General features: G+C 44.1%; 1 protein-coding gene across 1 annotated transcript in view; it reads right to left on the reverse strand.

The window, feature by feature from the left end:
• Positions 1–1,686: 1,686 nt before the first annotated feature.
• The window catches only part of CDH1 (cadherin 1), a 79,047-nt gene continuing 64,094 nt past the window's right edge, over positions 1,687–16,639 (reverse strand). The window contains exons 11-16 of the mRNA XM_079907713.1: positions 14,695–14,840; positions 11,230–11,454; positions 10,507–10,737; positions 7,167–7,297; positions 5,301–5,444; positions 1,687–3,400 (exon numbers count right to left, since the gene is read on the reverse strand). Of these exons, the coding sequence (XP_079763839.1) occupies positions 3,191–3,400; positions 5,301–5,444; positions 7,167–7,297; positions 10,507–10,737; positions 11,230–11,454; positions 14,695–14,840 (1,087 nt within the window). The 3' untranslated portion in view covers positions 1,687–3,190. The remainder of the gene's footprint in view (positions 3,401–5,300; positions 5,445–7,166; positions 7,298–10,506; positions 10,738–11,229; positions 11,455–14,694; positions 14,841–16,639) is intronic.

The following is a 16,639-nucleotide window of genomic DNA, read 5'->3' on the forward strand; positions in this document are numbered from 1 at the left end:
CAGAATTCCCATCAAAGACTCCAGCAATTGAAGGTTCTTATCTTCTAAAGTCACATGTGATTACTGGAGTGGTTGCATTCCATTTTCCATAATTGACCCCCACGTTCTTTATGATATTGCATATACACATAATAGAATATTATTCAGCCATTTAAAAAATGAAGTTCTGGGCTTCCCTGGTGGTGCAGTGGTTGGGAATCCGCCTGCCAATGAAGGGGACACAGGTTCGAGCCCTGGTCTGGGAGGATCCCACATGCCACGGAGCAACTAAGCCCGGGCGCCACAGCTGCTGAGTCTGCGCTCTGGAGAGAAACCACCGCAATAAGCCTGCGCACTGCAACGAGGAGTAGCCCCCGCTCTCCGCAACTAGAGAAAGCACGCGCACAACAACGGAGACCCAACACATCCAAAAATTAATTAATTAATTTTTTTTTAAAAAAATGAAGTTCTGATACATGCTGCAATATGGATGAACTTTGAAGACGTTATGCTAGGTGAAATAAGCCAAATTTAAAAGGACAAATATTAAATGATTCCACTTACTTGTTTGGGATGATGAAAAAGTTCTGAAAATAGAGGTGATGGTTATACAACATTTTGAAGGTACTTAATACCACTGAATCGTACACTTAAAAGTGTTTAAAATGGGGCTTCCCTGGTAGCGCAGTGGTTGAGAGTCCGCCTGCTGATGCAGGGGACACGGGTTCGTGGCCCGGTCCGGGAAGATCCCACATGCCGCGGAGCGGCTGGGCCTGTGAGCCATGGCCACTGAGCCTGCACGTCCGGAGCCTGTGCTCCGCAGCGGGACAGGCCACAGCAGTGAGAGGCCCGCGTACCGCAAAAAAAAAAAAAAAAAAAAGAAAAAAAAAATTGTAGTAAAATATAACATTTTACCATTTGAAACACTTTTTTGTTTGTTTTTTGCGGTACGCGGGCCTCTCACTGCTGTGGCCTGTCCCGCTGCGGAGCACAGGCTCCGGACGTGCAGGCTCAGTGGCCATGGCTCACAGGCCCAGCCGCTCCGCGGCATGTGGGATCTTCCCGGACCGGGCCACGAACCCGTGTCCCCTGCATCAGCAGGCGGACTCTCAACCACTGCGCTACCAGGGAAGCCCGCACTGTTGATATTTTGCACCTGATAATTCTTTGTGGCGGGAGGCTGTCCTGTGTGTTGCAGGATGTTTAGCAGCGTCCCTGACCTGGACTTGATGCTGGTAGCACCTCACCAGTCATGACAACCAAAACCATCTCCAGAAATTACCAGCGTCCCCTGGGGGAGGGGGCCACAATCTTCCCCAGTGGAGAACCACTGCCCTGTACTAACTTTGCTGACCTACAATGTTATTTGAAGCCCTGCTTCTTTCTATCCCTCGGCACAACCCGCAGTAGCCTCTGACAGGGAGATTTCATTGGTTTCACTACATGCCACATGGGTGGATATCCTTCAAATACAGTGACCTTAGGTGCGCGGTTTCCCCGCTATTCTGCCCCAACAGAATGACACAAAGTTCAGGGGAAGTCATTTTAATATGAAGCTTCTTTCTCCATGTTTTGAATAAGCTCACCTAACCATTTGTCTGTCTGGCCTGGAATTGTGTAATCAAATAAAACAAGTTTGACAATGGTGTAACAAAATTCTTTAATAAAATTTATAAAAATGAATATTTAAGAATAATTTTTTCCACCTTGTTTTCCTTTTCCCAAAGAAAATACAAAATTATCAGCACCCACACACATATACACTCAAAACTACAGTGACATTCTCTACACAGAACTACATTAGAGTTTAAATTGCTGAAAAATCAAGACAGTTCTAAGAAGTGGTTGCAGGGATGGGTTTTTCTTCCAAAAACAGCTGATAGATAGGGAAGCAATTTAGATAAAGTTCTGGTCTATGGTTGTCAAAGGGTTCTTAAAGGTTGCGTTTCAACTAAAAAAGAATCCAAGTTAAGGTTCTCCCTACCCTCACCTCCCTTCGCTAACACCCTTTCAAGGAGTGTTTTCTTCCTGCTCCTAAGAAAAAAAAAATTTTGGACTTTTAAAACATTCTGAAGTTTTCATGCACAGTTGGAATTTGGGGCAAATGTGTCCAGACCAGCCAGCATTTTCTATAGATCAACAAAAGCAGGCACTGGGGATTCTGTGCTTTGGGTACAAACCACGGTACAAGGATCCTGGCAGGAAACGAGTGTTGAGATTCCTCTACTCTTTCAGAATTTCCAGGTCTGGAGGTAGCGCCACCGCAACCGTCTTCAGCCTCAGTTGGCTCAATTTCCAGGCTCAGTAACAATCTCCCCTGCCATCTCCACGGCCACGTCTCACATTTCCCCTCTGCTGTGATGAGCCAGCTTCTGTCTTTGGCTGCAGCACTTCAGGCACTATTCTGAGTCCCGGAATGTATCACTCTTTTGTTTTAGGGATAAATGAACATTAAAAGTTCAGTGGCACCTGAAAACTCACCACCTTTTCTGGTCCAGGCTCCCTGTCTAGAACCAAAGCACCCCATAACGACATTCACATAACAAACATTCTTACTCAGGACAAGTAAACTGGATAGATGCCCATTTCAAGTTACATACTCAGGAGATAGAAAAGGAAAACCGTTAAAAGGTCTTAGGAGTACACAATACCCACTCAGCATATGGCCAGACTAAGACATAAGCCTCTTTCCCTAAAAGAGCCCAATAATTTCTGCATCAGAGAAATGTGATAGAATTCAGAGGGTGTAAGAGTGGATATTAGAACATGGGACACCAGTGCAGTGACGGGAGGAATGAAAGCACACAAATTAATTTCTTTATATAAAACCTGCAATAGGGAAATTGACCCCTCACCTTCCTTTGAAAAATGAGGCAAAGCCCTTACGGAAATCTGCCAGTTGCCAGCAGCACCTTCTGAGGCTGAAGCTACTCTTTTGAAATATTAAAATTTGAGGGTCTTTTGGACATGGTCATCATGTAAAGAGTGATGAAAGGGAAAAAAAAATTCATGGAATGAGTCAAAATCGTTCTAACACACAGATTAGATCTATAAAGTGGAAATCATAACTATCTTATCACTGATCACGGGTCTCTTCTCCAGAAACGCATCTCAAGTGAAGGAAGCTGGAAAACCATCAGGAATATTATTCCCCCATTTCCCATCACATGAGTGTAGGGACCCATCTGTCTCCCCATCGGTCTTGAGTCCCCTAGTCATCCTCGCCGCCTCCATACATGTCCGCCAGCTTCTTGAAGCGACCGCCCCATTCGTTCAGGTAGTCATAATCCTGGTCTTGGTCTGACTCCGAGGAATTCAGGGAGCTCAGACTAGCAGCTTCAGAGCCGCTTCCTTCATAATCAAACACCAGCAGAGAGTCATAGGGTGGGGCGGTGGGGTCACTATCAGCTGCCTTCAGGTTCTAAAGAAGGAAGACAATAGGATCTTTCATTGAGAGGAATCGCACACCTGTCATCTTAGGCAACATGCCTTCTTTTGGTGCGTAAAGCCAAGTGTTAATGGCACAACAATGAGACCATCCTGCAGAACGCCAGGAGCACTGAACACCAACAAGGTAAATGTAATACAAACTGGAACAGAAGATGGACATGATATATTGTTAATGAAAAGATAAAGTATGCAGAATGTTTTCCCCCTAAACGAAACTGGTAAATTTTATGTAGGCAGGAGAGATGAGCACCAACCAATCAGGATGGACAGAGACTAAAAACAATGAGGACAGTCATGCCAGGCTACACAGCCTGCATTTCAGCCCGAGAAGATCTGAAAGGATGAATGCCAAACTGCTAAATTAACTTTGGTGATTATGGTCAGGGGAACTGAGGGAGGACTTGCACATTTTTTCTTTATATACATTTTCATAATTTATATTTTTTAAATAGCAAACATTTTATTTTTGTAATTAAGAAATAGCTATAATCAGATATGATGATACACAAATGAATGTGAATGGAGGAAAATACCTGAATCCAGATGTATCTAAAAGGGATGGTTTAAAGTGGCCCTTCCTGTTCTCAGTTTTCTCTAAGATCCAGTGCCTAGAATGGATCTGGCTTGATCATTTCCAACACTGCCATGCTTTATATAGTCCTTGGTGACAACAACTCCTCAGGGAAGCTAAAGCAAAACCTGCCCCACACCGTGAAGACTTGCTGAAGGCCACTGGACCATCAGACAAGCCCTGAAAATCATTCCAGCAACTGAGCAAGTAATCAGGTAACATAGTTTAAGGAAATAGATCCCACTGGACTATTATTATCTTACTTGGTTCTTTGCTTAACCCCACCAGTTCTTCCTCATCTTACCCTAAGCTAATTAACTTAATGCCTATTTCCCATCCTCCCTTGCATATAGGGACAATCCTGTGACAGTCCTGGCCAATAACATGTAGGATGAACTTCCTTCTTGCCTAACAGTTTGCTAGAAGAAAGTTTTTGCCCCCTGCTCTGCCCTTCCTACTTCTTGACAGGAAAACAGGCTCAAGGCCTGGAAGTGTGGCAGCCATCCTGTGATCATAAAGCAACAAGCATGAGAACAAGGATGTGCTGAGATCATGCAGCAGAGAGGTAGAAAAGGGTGATGCACCAGCCTAGACTGCTTACCCTAGTCTTCTATTTGCATGAGGTAACTCTACTCATATCTATTTAAGCTTCTGGTATTTATAGTTGAATGCATTTCTGATATATACAATATGGAAACTATTTTTCTGGCCCTCAGGTAGCTTTGTGATACACATTTAACATTACGTCCCAATGTAATGCAGGGAAAGAGAGACCCATTAGTGAAACAAAACTGAATCTCTTTAGTTTCATTTCTTATTCTATTAAATCTTTTCAAGCAAGTCTTGGTTTTGCTGTATGAACTTTGCAAATTCCCTAAGACTAATTCAAAGTGCTATTAGTTCTGAAATTTAGATGAGGCACAAATAAAAAAACAAATAGGGCTCAGAGAGGGCTTCCCTGGTGGCGCAGTGGTTGGGAGTCCGCCTGCCGATGCAGGGGACACGGGTTCGTGCCCCGGCCCGGGAAGATCCCACATGCCGCGGAGCGGCTGGGCCCGTGAGCCATGGCCGCTGAGCCTGCGCGTCCGGAGCCTATGCTCCGCAACGGGAGAGGTCACAACAGTGAGAGGCCCGCGTACCAAAAAAAAACAAAAACAAAAACAAAAACAAATAGGGCTCAGGGATGAAAACATGGTAAAGGAAAGACTCTAAAGAATTTTTCTCACTTTTGACACAACAGCTCCTTTCCAAGTTTAGAGATGAGTTTGTTGTGTCTTGGCTTTTGACTCTGCTTACTTACTTCATCAATAAAGTTTCCAATTTCATCAGGATTGGCAGGTCGGGGTCGATACTGGGGCACACTCAGGAGGGTTGGCGCCACATCATTGCGAGTCACTTCGGGCCGAGCCTCCAGGCCCCTGTGTAGCTGGCTCAGGTCATACTCCTTTAGAGAAAAAGGTAAAAGCATAGCAAAGAGTAAAATAGAAACAGTCATAAACACAGGGTCATATTTGGTTTACAGATTATGGTACTGGCTAAGGCCTTAACAGTCAGCTGTGATATCTACAGGCACGTGCCAATGTAACCTGAAACGGCAGTTGGTTTTTTTTTTTTTCTTTTCTGAAATGGTAGTTTTCAACCTAAGAGTCTCCAAATAGCACTGGAAGGAAATACAGCATAAAAGCCTTGTGAGGAACATTTGTGGGTATAGATGTAGACTGTTTTACCTTATTAACTTTTCATAGGGTATGATTATTAGATTATTATTCAGAAAATATTCACTCCTTTCCCACCCTATCCTCTGTGAAAAGAATAGAAATCCATTAATGTAGGGCTATGCCATTTGACTTGCTTTGACCAATGGGACATTAATACATGTGACACAGGCAAAGGCCTTAACTCTACTTTGGTCTTACCTGCTGGGACAAAGAAGATAGGAATTATATGGAACATTCCTGGACACAACTCACAGCACACAGCCATCCAGCCAAATGCAGCCTATATCAGCCTAGCCCCGACCAACCCACACATTCTTCAGAGCCTAGATGCCATAGACTGTTTGTGTGCCTCCTAAATTCACAAGTTGAAACAATGTGATGGTATTTGGAGGTAGGACGTTTGGCAGGTGATTAGGTTGTGACAGTGTATGGAGCCCTCAGGAATGGGATTAGTGCCCTTATAAAAGACACCCAGAGCTCCCTTGCCCATTCCACCACATGAGGACACAGTGAGACAAGGGCCATCTATGAACCAGGAAGAGGGCCCTCACTAGGCACTGAATCTGCCAGCACCTTGACCTTGCATTTCCCAGCTTCCAGAACTGTGAGAAATAAATTTCTGTTGTTTATAAGCACCTAGTCTATGGTATTTTGTTACACCAGCAACTGTCCCAGCTAACCCACAAACGCACGAGAAAAACATGCTTATTGACGTGTGCCACTGACATTCTGGGATTGCCTGTTATACAGCATTATTGTGGTAATACCTCAATAATACAGGGTAAGGCAAGTTAAGACCATCTCCAAAATCAAGAGAAATAAAGAAGGCCTGAAGAATTAACATCTACAAAAAGCAAAAAACCGTTTGGCACAGCTACAAACTCAAAGGAAACAAAATATTAAAACAGATCAGTCCTTGTGTTCCGCAACAAGAGAAGCCACCACAATGAGAAGCCCGTGCACCGCAACGAAGAATAGCCCCCGCTCGCCACAACTAGAGAAAGCCTGCACAAAACCAACGAAGACCCAACGCAGCCAAAACTAAATAAATTTATAAAAACAACAAAAAACAGATCAGTTGCTCTATGTCAAAGATAATTTGAATAAAGTTCATGTCCTGGAAATAGCAGTGAGGAGAGTAGGCTCTGGAGTCAGACCACCTGGTTTTACTGCTTCCTAGCTCTGTGACTTTGGGCAAATTGCTTAACTGCTCTGTGCCTCTGTTCATTCATCTGAACAATAAATAAACGTTAGCAATGCTGTATTGATGATGATGATGGTGATGATGATGATGGTTAATGACATCTATTTTCTTGTGTAGATGAAAGGTCTTTAAAAAAATAGGCAAAGTAACAGAGCTGTTTCAGATGTCTGTCCTCCCCTAATCATTGCTTCCTCCAAATAAAGAGATTGCCATTAAGCTTTCTCCCTTGGTTTTAAACACCCACCTGGTCTTCTTCTCCACCTCCTTCTTCATCATAGTAATAAATGTTGTCCCGGGTGTCCTCTTCTGGGGGCAGTAAGGGCTCTTTGACTACCCTTCTCCTCCGAATAAGTAGCAGAATCAGCAGAATCAGGACTAGAGTGGGGAAGAGAGAGATAAGAGCCACAGGTCAAGAAAGCCGTAAGCAGCAGCTGGCACAGAGCACCACTGCCTTGCAGACCAGACAGATGGCTATAAGACAACTCACATGTCTTCACATCCCTGAGGTTAATATATGCAGCACTACACAGTGGACAATTACATGAGAACTCAATTGTGGTCTTTAACTGGACCTTAAACCAATCAGTCATTTCCCAAAATCTGGAGCAAAGTACTCCAGGCAGCAGAAATGGTCCAGGCAAAGACTCCAAGCAGATTGGTGTGGTTAAGGAAAGATAGGGTCAGCGTGGCTGTAGCAGGATCATCAGGGGAGAAAGAAGGGAACAGGGGGTCAGAGGGGCAGCAAGGACATGCGGACCTCTGGAGGGACTTTGGCTTTGATTCAGAGTGAGTTGAAGCCATTGAAGGTTTGTGAGCAGGGCTGGGTCAGCCTAAATGTGACTAATACATGTATATTATTCTTATTCAGTTACGGGGGAGGGGAGTGGGGCACAGACTGTAAAGTCGCCTGGTACACCATGAAAAAACACCAAAAAGTTTTAAAATTAAACAACAGCAAAAAAAAAAAAGCACTTGGTATATTCCTTATCTTCTCTTAGGATAAATCATGTAAGCGAGCTTTAAAATCTATTTTCAGGGGCTTCCCTGGTGGCACAGTGGTTGAGAGTCTGCCTGCCAATGCAGGGGACATGGGTTCGTGCCCCGGTCCGGGAAGATCCCACATGCTGCAGAGCGGCTAGGCCCGTGAGCCGTGGCCGCTGAGCTTGTGCGTCCGGAGCCTGTGCTCCGCAATGGGAAAGGCCACAACGGTAGAGGCCTGAGTACAGCAAAAAAAAAAAAAAAAAAAAATCTATTTTCAAGGTTTTCATCTGATCTTGGGGGCTATGTCTAGGCTATATACGATTAATATTTAATTTTTTAAAAAATTAAATAATTTATTGTGAATGGGAAAAAAATATGATTCAGTGTGTTTTCTAACTTATAGGTCCTTATACCCAAGTACCTAGTGAAGCACCACTGCACTGAGACAGGAGGTGGCATACGCTTGCAAGTACCCAACCTACCTGTTTCTGAAATCAGAAAGATTCCAAGGTCTTATCCAGATAAACAATATAACCCCCTGGACCATGACTGAAGAACAGAAATACTGAGTGAGTTCTTGCTAGGTGGGCCAGGCCTGCCTTGGCCCTGAAGACACAGCACTGAAAACAATGGAAGCTGCAAACAGCCCCCATCCCTGTGGAGCTTAGAGCTGAAGAGCGAGAGGAGGGCTATGTTTCCAAAAGGATGCTTCTTATCAGACATTACTTAAGTGTTATGTAAGGGAAAGTAACCAAAACATGGCATACTGTTATCACTTCAGGAAGTACCACCCAACTTAGCTATCCTGAAACCCCCCAATCCCCGGTGTCAGAGACAAATGCTGCACAAAGTAAGTAACCAAATATTGGCTGACTACACAAAAACCTTCATATCCTCTCGTCTCTCTAGAACATTCTTTAGGCGCTTAATTTTGATGTCTGCCCATAAGGAACAAGACGTTGGAAATCTGCACACTGGTATTGCTCCTGCTGTAAATGTTGCACATTTGAACAGTCCGAAATGTTGCTCTCGGCCCCTATGTCTAATGAAATACACCCATAGCAAAGTTAGATAAAGCTACTATAAAAAAAGTCAGTATTTTAAATATAACTGCGTGGTGGCAATAAAGCCACGTGAATCCTGGAGGAAGAAAGGTCCGGAAAGTTCACTGAATTTTAAACAACTCTCTCCTTCCTTTTCAATTTTGAGAGGATGCAGCAGAGGGCAGGAGCTAAGGGGACACACTGCAAACATTTCCCGAAGGCCAACAGGTAATCCCTTCTTCAATCTGTCGAAGCAGCAGGATCAGTAACACTGCTGAATCTAAACTGAAAGCCCCCAGGTGGTCCCATTGCTCCCCTCTAAGGACTTTCTTCTACCCCAGCAAGGTCGGCCTCTCTGCCCTACGCAGTCCATCAAGTCTTCCTCTCTCTGTGCCTTTGCTAGTGTGGGAACCACCACAAATGGCCCTCTGTCTATGAGGACTCCCCCAGTCGCTGTGGCCCAACTATCCTGTCTTCCACCAAACCTTTCTCAAGACTCAATTAACAGCCTCCTCTTCTGACTGCAAGGACCTTCATGACCTGAACCACGTGTCATAGCTCCTAATGATAAAAAAAGCAACAACAACACTATCTTTGAGGTTTTCTGACTTGCCCGTCACTAGCTTTTAGAAACCATAACAGCACCTGTGTCAACCCTAGGGCTCAGTCTACAGGTAGGCTCAGGTAATATAGGTTTTAAGGACTGTGTCAGAAACTGCCAAATTTTCCCCAGTAACCTTTTTCCCCTTCATCCTTTGAGTCACTGATACTCACCATGCACCCCACACTCCACCCCTACTCTTGGCACCATCCTTTGAGTCACTGATACTCACCGTGCACCCCACACTCCACCCCTACTCTTGGCACCAAGTTGTTTTTTGGTTTTTGTTTTTTTTTGCGGTACGCGGGCCTCTCACTGTTGTGGCCTCTCCCGTTGCGGAGCACAGGCTCCGGATGTGCAGGCTCAGCGGCCACGGCTAACGGGCCCAGCCGCTCCGCGGCATGTAGGATCTTCCCGGACCGGGACACGAACCCGCGTCCCCTGCATCGGCAGGTGGACTCTCAACCACTGCGCCACCAGGGAAGCCCGGCACCAAGTTTTAATTGGACACATGGTCACCCAGTTAGAGTGGGAGTTTCCAGGTGTGGCTGTGTTTGGGCCGGTGGGATGTGAGTGAAGGTGACATGCTCAGTTTCAGATATGTGCCTTCCACTTCCTCTACACCCTCCTCCAGGGTGGGATGTGGAGAAGGCGGTGGTGACCAGGCCTCGCTGCTCCAAGCATGGTCCAAAGACCTGCAACATCAGCATCACCTCAGAGCTGGTTAGAAATGCAGAGGCTGAGGCCCCACCCCAGACCTACTGGATCAGCATTCTCATGTACGGGTGGTTTGTGTACACTCAAGCTGGAGAAACACTGCCCTTAGAGGTTGAAAGAACAAAATAGAAGGACTGGGCAGCCTTCCAGTCTTGGACCACTTACCCCTCAAATGCTCAGTAAGAGAAAAACCTCCCCCATGTCAGAAGGTAAAGGCTGAAACACTCGCCAGCTGCACTTACTCAGAAAAGCAAGAATGCCTCCAAGAATCCCCAGAATGGCGGGAACTTGCAATCCTCCTTCGGCATAAGGCCCGGCCTTCCTACAGTTGCTGACGACTCCTTCACAGTCACACACGTGCACATCTAAGGTGGTCACTTGGTCTTTGTTCTGGTTGTCTATGAGCTTGAGATTGATTTTGTAGTCACCCACCTCTAGGGTTTTCTTTGGCTTAAAAAGCAGAGATTCATGTTCTGGAGGAATCAACAAAAATGAGTGAGGGGATCAGGAGAGATAAAAAGTTCATTCTAGATTAAAATTGTTACGGAACTAGGGACATTCCAAAGCTGAATGAAGACAACAGCTGCTTGGGTTGTAGATTATTGGGCAGTATGTCACCGACTCAGACGCCAGAAACGCAAAGGGATCTTTGGTTCAATGCCACAAATGTAGAAGGGACAAGGAAACAAGCCTTAAAAGGGGTGACAAGTGGGGAATTCCCTGGAGGTCCAGTGGTTAGGACTCCGAGCTTCCACTGCTGGGGGCCCAGGTTCGATCTCTGGTCGGGGAATTAAGATCCCACAAGACGTGTGGTGCAGCCAAAACAAAACAAAAACAACAACAAAAAACAAACAACAACATAAAGGGGGTGACAAGTGGATATTGAGAAGGGAAATCAGAAGCGGGAGGCGGGAGGGAAGCACGGGGTCAGAGCAAAGTTTCCAAAATAAGACTCAAGTGCCCACCTTGGTCATTGTACTCAATGGTCCAGTTGACACTTGCCCCATGTGTTAGTTCTGCTGTGAAGGGAGAAGTGTTGGGGGGAAGGTCAGGATCAATGATGTTGATGATGACAGGCTGTGGATCCCTCTGGCAGAAGTACATGCTCCGAGGGTCTGGTTCGGGGCCATTGTCATTCACATCATCGAGGAATAGAAGCAGCGTTCCTGTTCCAGTAGCAGGTGGAGAACCTAAGAAAATACACAGGAAATGTCATAGCTCAGGACCACTGATGAATCCCTAGTGCCTCCCATCAGACTGAATCCAACTCTTCTCCTGGCTCTTCGGGGCTCCCTCACCAGGCCCCACCCTGCCCACAAAGCCACCCATCCTGCAGGTTCCAGGCCATCCTCATTCCTGGCTGGGCAGACCTCTGACATGCCTATTCCCTACTTTGATAACAATTATTCAAGTTATTCCTCACACCAAGGACTCCCTCCATTTTCACACATAACTTTATTCATCCATTAAATTTTAACATCTCTATGCCAAGGGAGGTGGGGGAGGGAAGGAATGGGAGTTTGGGATTAGCGGATGCAAACTATTATATAGAGGATGGATAAACAACAAGGTCCTACTGTATAGCACAGGGAACTATATTCAACATTCTGTGACAAATCATAATGGAAAAGAATATGAAAAAGAATATATATATATAGCTGAGTCACTTTGCTGTACAGAAGAAACTAAAACAACATTGTAAATCAACTATACTTCAATAAAATTTAAAAAAAAACACAACTTTTTTAAACCACTCTAAGAAGTCCTCCTCACCGCCTACTAGTTCTCCTTCTCTGAACTTCTAAGGCTCTAAGATCGTTATCAAAGTATTGAGCCTTTTACAATTGCCCCAAGTTGCTTTTCAGATTAGATTCAGAGATTTATACACACTTCTGTTTGTATTTCTTTTACATCCTGACATAGCACTTGATAATAGAAAAAGTAGACCCTCAAAGAATCATCATCATCAATATTAGCATATCGCAGGGAAAAAAACCCCAGAGGAATGTATCTCAAATCCATAAATATTTATACCTGGGCGGCTATAGTGATTATTTTTTCTTTTTACCTCTGAAAATTGTGGTTAAAAGTAATAGCATAAAACTTACCATTTTAACCATTTTTAAAGTGTACAGTTCAGTAGTGTTAGTATAATCACATTGTTGTGAAACAGCTCTCCATAATTTTATCTTACAAAACTGAAATTCTGTACCCATTAAACAATTCCCTACTTCCCCCTCCAGTTCCTGGTAACCACCATTCTACTTTGTTTCTACGAATTTGACCACATTAGTACCTCATCTAAGTGGAAACCCACAGTATTAGTCATTTTGTGACCGGTTTATTTCACTATGCACAATGTCCTCAAGGTTCATCCACATTGTAACACATGACAGGATTTCCTTCTTTTTTAAGGCTGAATAATATTCCATTGTGTATGTGTATACCATATTTTGTTTATCCATTCACCCATGGATGGATCTTTTTACCTTATCATTTGAATTTTCTTGTTTTAACAATGAGCGAGTATAATTTAAAATTCTTTTTTTAAAAAATTGATTTATTTTATTTATTTTTGGCTGCATTGGGTCTTCGTTGCTGTGTGGGCTTTCTCTAGTTGCGGCGAGCAGGGGCTACTCTTCATTGTGGTGTGCAGGCTTCTCATTGTGGTGGCTTCTCTTGTTGCGGAGCACGGGCTCTAGGCACATGGGCTTCAGTAGTTGCGGTGTGCGGGCTTCAGTAGTTGTGGCTCACAGGCTCCAGAGCGCAGGCTGAGTAGTTGTGGCACACAGGCTTAGTTGCTCAGCAGCATGTGGGATCTTCCCGGAGCAGGGCTTGAACCTGTGTCTCCCGCATTGGCAGGCAGATTCTTAACCACTGCCCCTAAAATTCTTTTTAATTAAAGAAAACTTTAAAAAATGTTTTTTAATAAGATAATAGATTTTCTGAAGAAACTTCATTCTCCTCTTAGACCTACATCAAAAGTATTGAGTCATGCACAAAGTAACACTTGAAGGAATATATTCAAAAGTACCATGATTTAGCCATTAGTATTAGGTCAGGGGTCAGCAAACTAAGGTCTTCCACCCAAATTAGGAACACAGCTATGCTCATGCCTTTTCAAACTGTGTATGGCTGCTTCTAGGCTATGATGGCAATAGAGATTGTACGGTCTACAGAGGCTAAAATATTTACTCCCTGGAACTTTGCAGGAACCTTGTCAACTCTTGGTTAGCTCCAGGCCAGATTAGGGAACTCCCGTGCAGCCAGAGACAGCTGGCCAGCATAGCACTGCTGCCTAAGCAATGGGTTAGCTTCGCCTTTATGCAAAACATTTCTGCAAATGGAGCCCCATCATGGCTCTCTGCTTTTAACCTGCTGCCTCCCAAATGACAGCTCCAGGAGCAGGAATGACTAGGCCAGGGTTACCCTTCCACAGCATGCTCAGAATGCGATGAAGGCTACATCACTCATTAGCCACCCATCCAGCCCCACCATGGGCTTACTCGCCTTGCCCTTTGCTTTCCGGATTGCCAAATCTGGAATTATTACCTCGGGAGGTTGAGGAGGGAGAGGAGAACAGATTTAATCACAGGAACTAGCAGGTCTCTTTAACAGTAACTCCGCTTCTGAATATCTATCCGTGGGAAACACTTGCCCACAGAGGCATGTACAACGATCTCTACCTATCACTCACAAAAATAATGGAGAACTGGAAATAATCCCGGTGGTTTTTAATGTGTGAATGGTTAAATTATGCAATATGCAGAAAACATCATTTAATTGAAAAGAGGTAGATCTATAATGTGCCAAGATAGATCTCTGTGTCTTCCAGACATATGTTCAAGGAAAAAAAATTAAACATGCATAAGACAATGGTTTTTATAATAAAAACAAAAATAGGCTATAAGCCAGACAGTGGCTTTATAATAAACCATATTTCTATATGTTTATAAATGTATTCGAATACACAGAAACAGTCTGGAAGGAGCCACACTTCACTAATAATGATGATGATGATAAAGATAATAACAGTCCTTACAGAGCACAGACTAGGTAGCAGGCACTCTTCCAAGCACTTTTACATAAATTAACTCATTTAACCTAGATGGGCTATTATCATTTTGCTGGATAAAGGAACTGAGGGACCTAAAAATTAGGTAATAAGTCCAAGTTCACACAGGTATTAAGCTTTGGTCCTAGGATCTAAACCCAGGCAGTCTGGCTCCCATGGGGCTCAGGTACAGAGGGAGCGTTAAAAAGGAACTTCTGCTTGGCCTAAACTCTGCATTTTGGACAATGCTTTGAGAACGCTTTGTTGAATAATGAAAGAAAACGGAAGAATTCATGCCTCTTAAAGGATAGGGGCAAGGCAGTGAGCTGGTCAGGAGGGTGAAGCAGCAAAAACCAAATGGTAAGGGCATCCTCACCATCGTCAGTGGCTATAATGAGGGCCGTGTACGTGCTGTTCTTCACATGCTCGACGTTCTCTCTGTCCAACTCAGCCCGAGTGGAAATGGCACCCGTGTCCGGATTAATCTCCAGCCAGTTGGCAGCATCCCTCCAAATCCGATACCTGGAAAGACACAAGCTCTGATTTAGAACGGGAACAGCGAACGGTAGGTAGCTGAAGAAGGTTAAGGTTCCTCTTTGCTGATAGATACTTCTAACTTCCTTATTTCAAAAAAATAATGACTCCTAAAAATAATAATAATAAAAAAATAATGACTCCTACAGAAATTTTGCCAGAACGGTTTGATGACCGTCCATGTACCCTTCACCTAGATTCATCCACTGTCGATATTTTGCTATATTACAAAAGTTGATGCACACATATACATAATTTCTTGTTTTGCTGAACCATTTGAGAGTAAGTCGCAGACATGATGTTCCTTTACTCATGAAAATGTCAGTGTGCCTTCTCCTAAGAACAGAGGCATTCTCTTACATAACCACTATTTGATTTTCAATTTCAGGAAGTATAACTTTGATATGGTACTACCACTTCATACATGGTACACATTCAAACTGTAGATTTCCCCCAAACTGTACCCCCCCCACGCCCCTGACCCAATCCAATCCAGAATGCAATCCAGGATCAGGCATGGCATTTAGATGTCAGATTTCTTTAGTTTCTCTCAGACTGACCCCCCTAAAGCGTACAGCAGTTCTCAAATGGTCACAGTATGGCACCCAACACCCCCGCCATGAGCATCTGGAGATTTGGGTTGACATGGTGACTTGGGAGTATGCTGCACTACTGGCATTTAATGGGAGGTGCCAGGGACGGTAAAGCTCCTTCTGGTCATACACAGCCACCCCACAAAAATTATTCAAAATGCCAAGAGAACCCTGTTAAGCCACACCTTATTAGGAATACCAGAAACAGAAGAAACGTAAGCATGAAAAACAGAGATATACTGCCCAGTTATCTATCGAGGTCATTGAAAGGCTCAGAAAGGGAAATAAAGAAATCGAAGGAGGAAAGGGTCCTGGATACCTGTAGGCTTATCCTCACGTCCTTAGAAGTGCAAAGCAATGAACTACATATATCGAGTGGTCTTTATTCCAGGGGTAAGGGTCTCTGCAAACACTATTTAGACTTGGTCCTTGAACTTCCCCAAATAGATGCTTTGAACTACCTATTTCATTACTACAAGCTAAGCTATCAACAGAGGCTGGAAACCATACAACCCAAGGCTTTAATCACAAAACAAAAAATCCTACAATATCACCATGCCACTAACACACCTAGCAAAAATAATAATTACTTAGTGTCAAGTCTATGTGCAAGTTTCTCTATTTGCCTCAAGGGTGTCTTTTATAGTTGGATTGTTTGAATCCATCTTTAAACATAGTCTACACATTACAATTGGTTGATTCCTCTCTTAATCAACATCCTTAATCTAAGCAGTCACCCCCACCCTTCTGTCATTATTTGCTAAAGAAACTGGGTCATTTGACATGGAGCTCCCATATTCTGCATTTGGCTGACTGCTTCCTCATGGCATTTAACTTCTTCATTCTCTGTACTGCATCAAAATCAAATCCTAGGGCTTCCCTGGTGGCGCAGTGCTTGAGAGTCCGCCTGCCAATGCAGGGGACACGGGTTCGTGCTCTGGTCCGGGAAGATCCCACATGCCGCGGAGCGGCTGGGCCCGTGAGCCATGGCTGCTGAGCCTGCACGTCTGGAGCCTGTGCTCCGCAGCGGGACAGGCCACAACAGTGAGAGGTCCACGTACAGCAAAAAAAAAAAAAAAAAAAAAAAAATCAAATCCTAAGGTTTGATTAGATTCTGTTTCAACCCTTCTTTTCTCCCCCAAATATAACATTTAAGTGGCACTGTGTACATGCTGTTGAATCACTTCGAGTGGC

This window comes from Stenella coeruleoalba (genome assembly GCF_951394435.1).
Source record: "Stenella coeruleoalba genome assembly, chromosome: 20".
Lineage (NCBI taxonomy): Eukaryota > Metazoa > Chordata > Mammalia > Artiodactyla > Delphinidae > Stenella > Stenella coeruleoalba.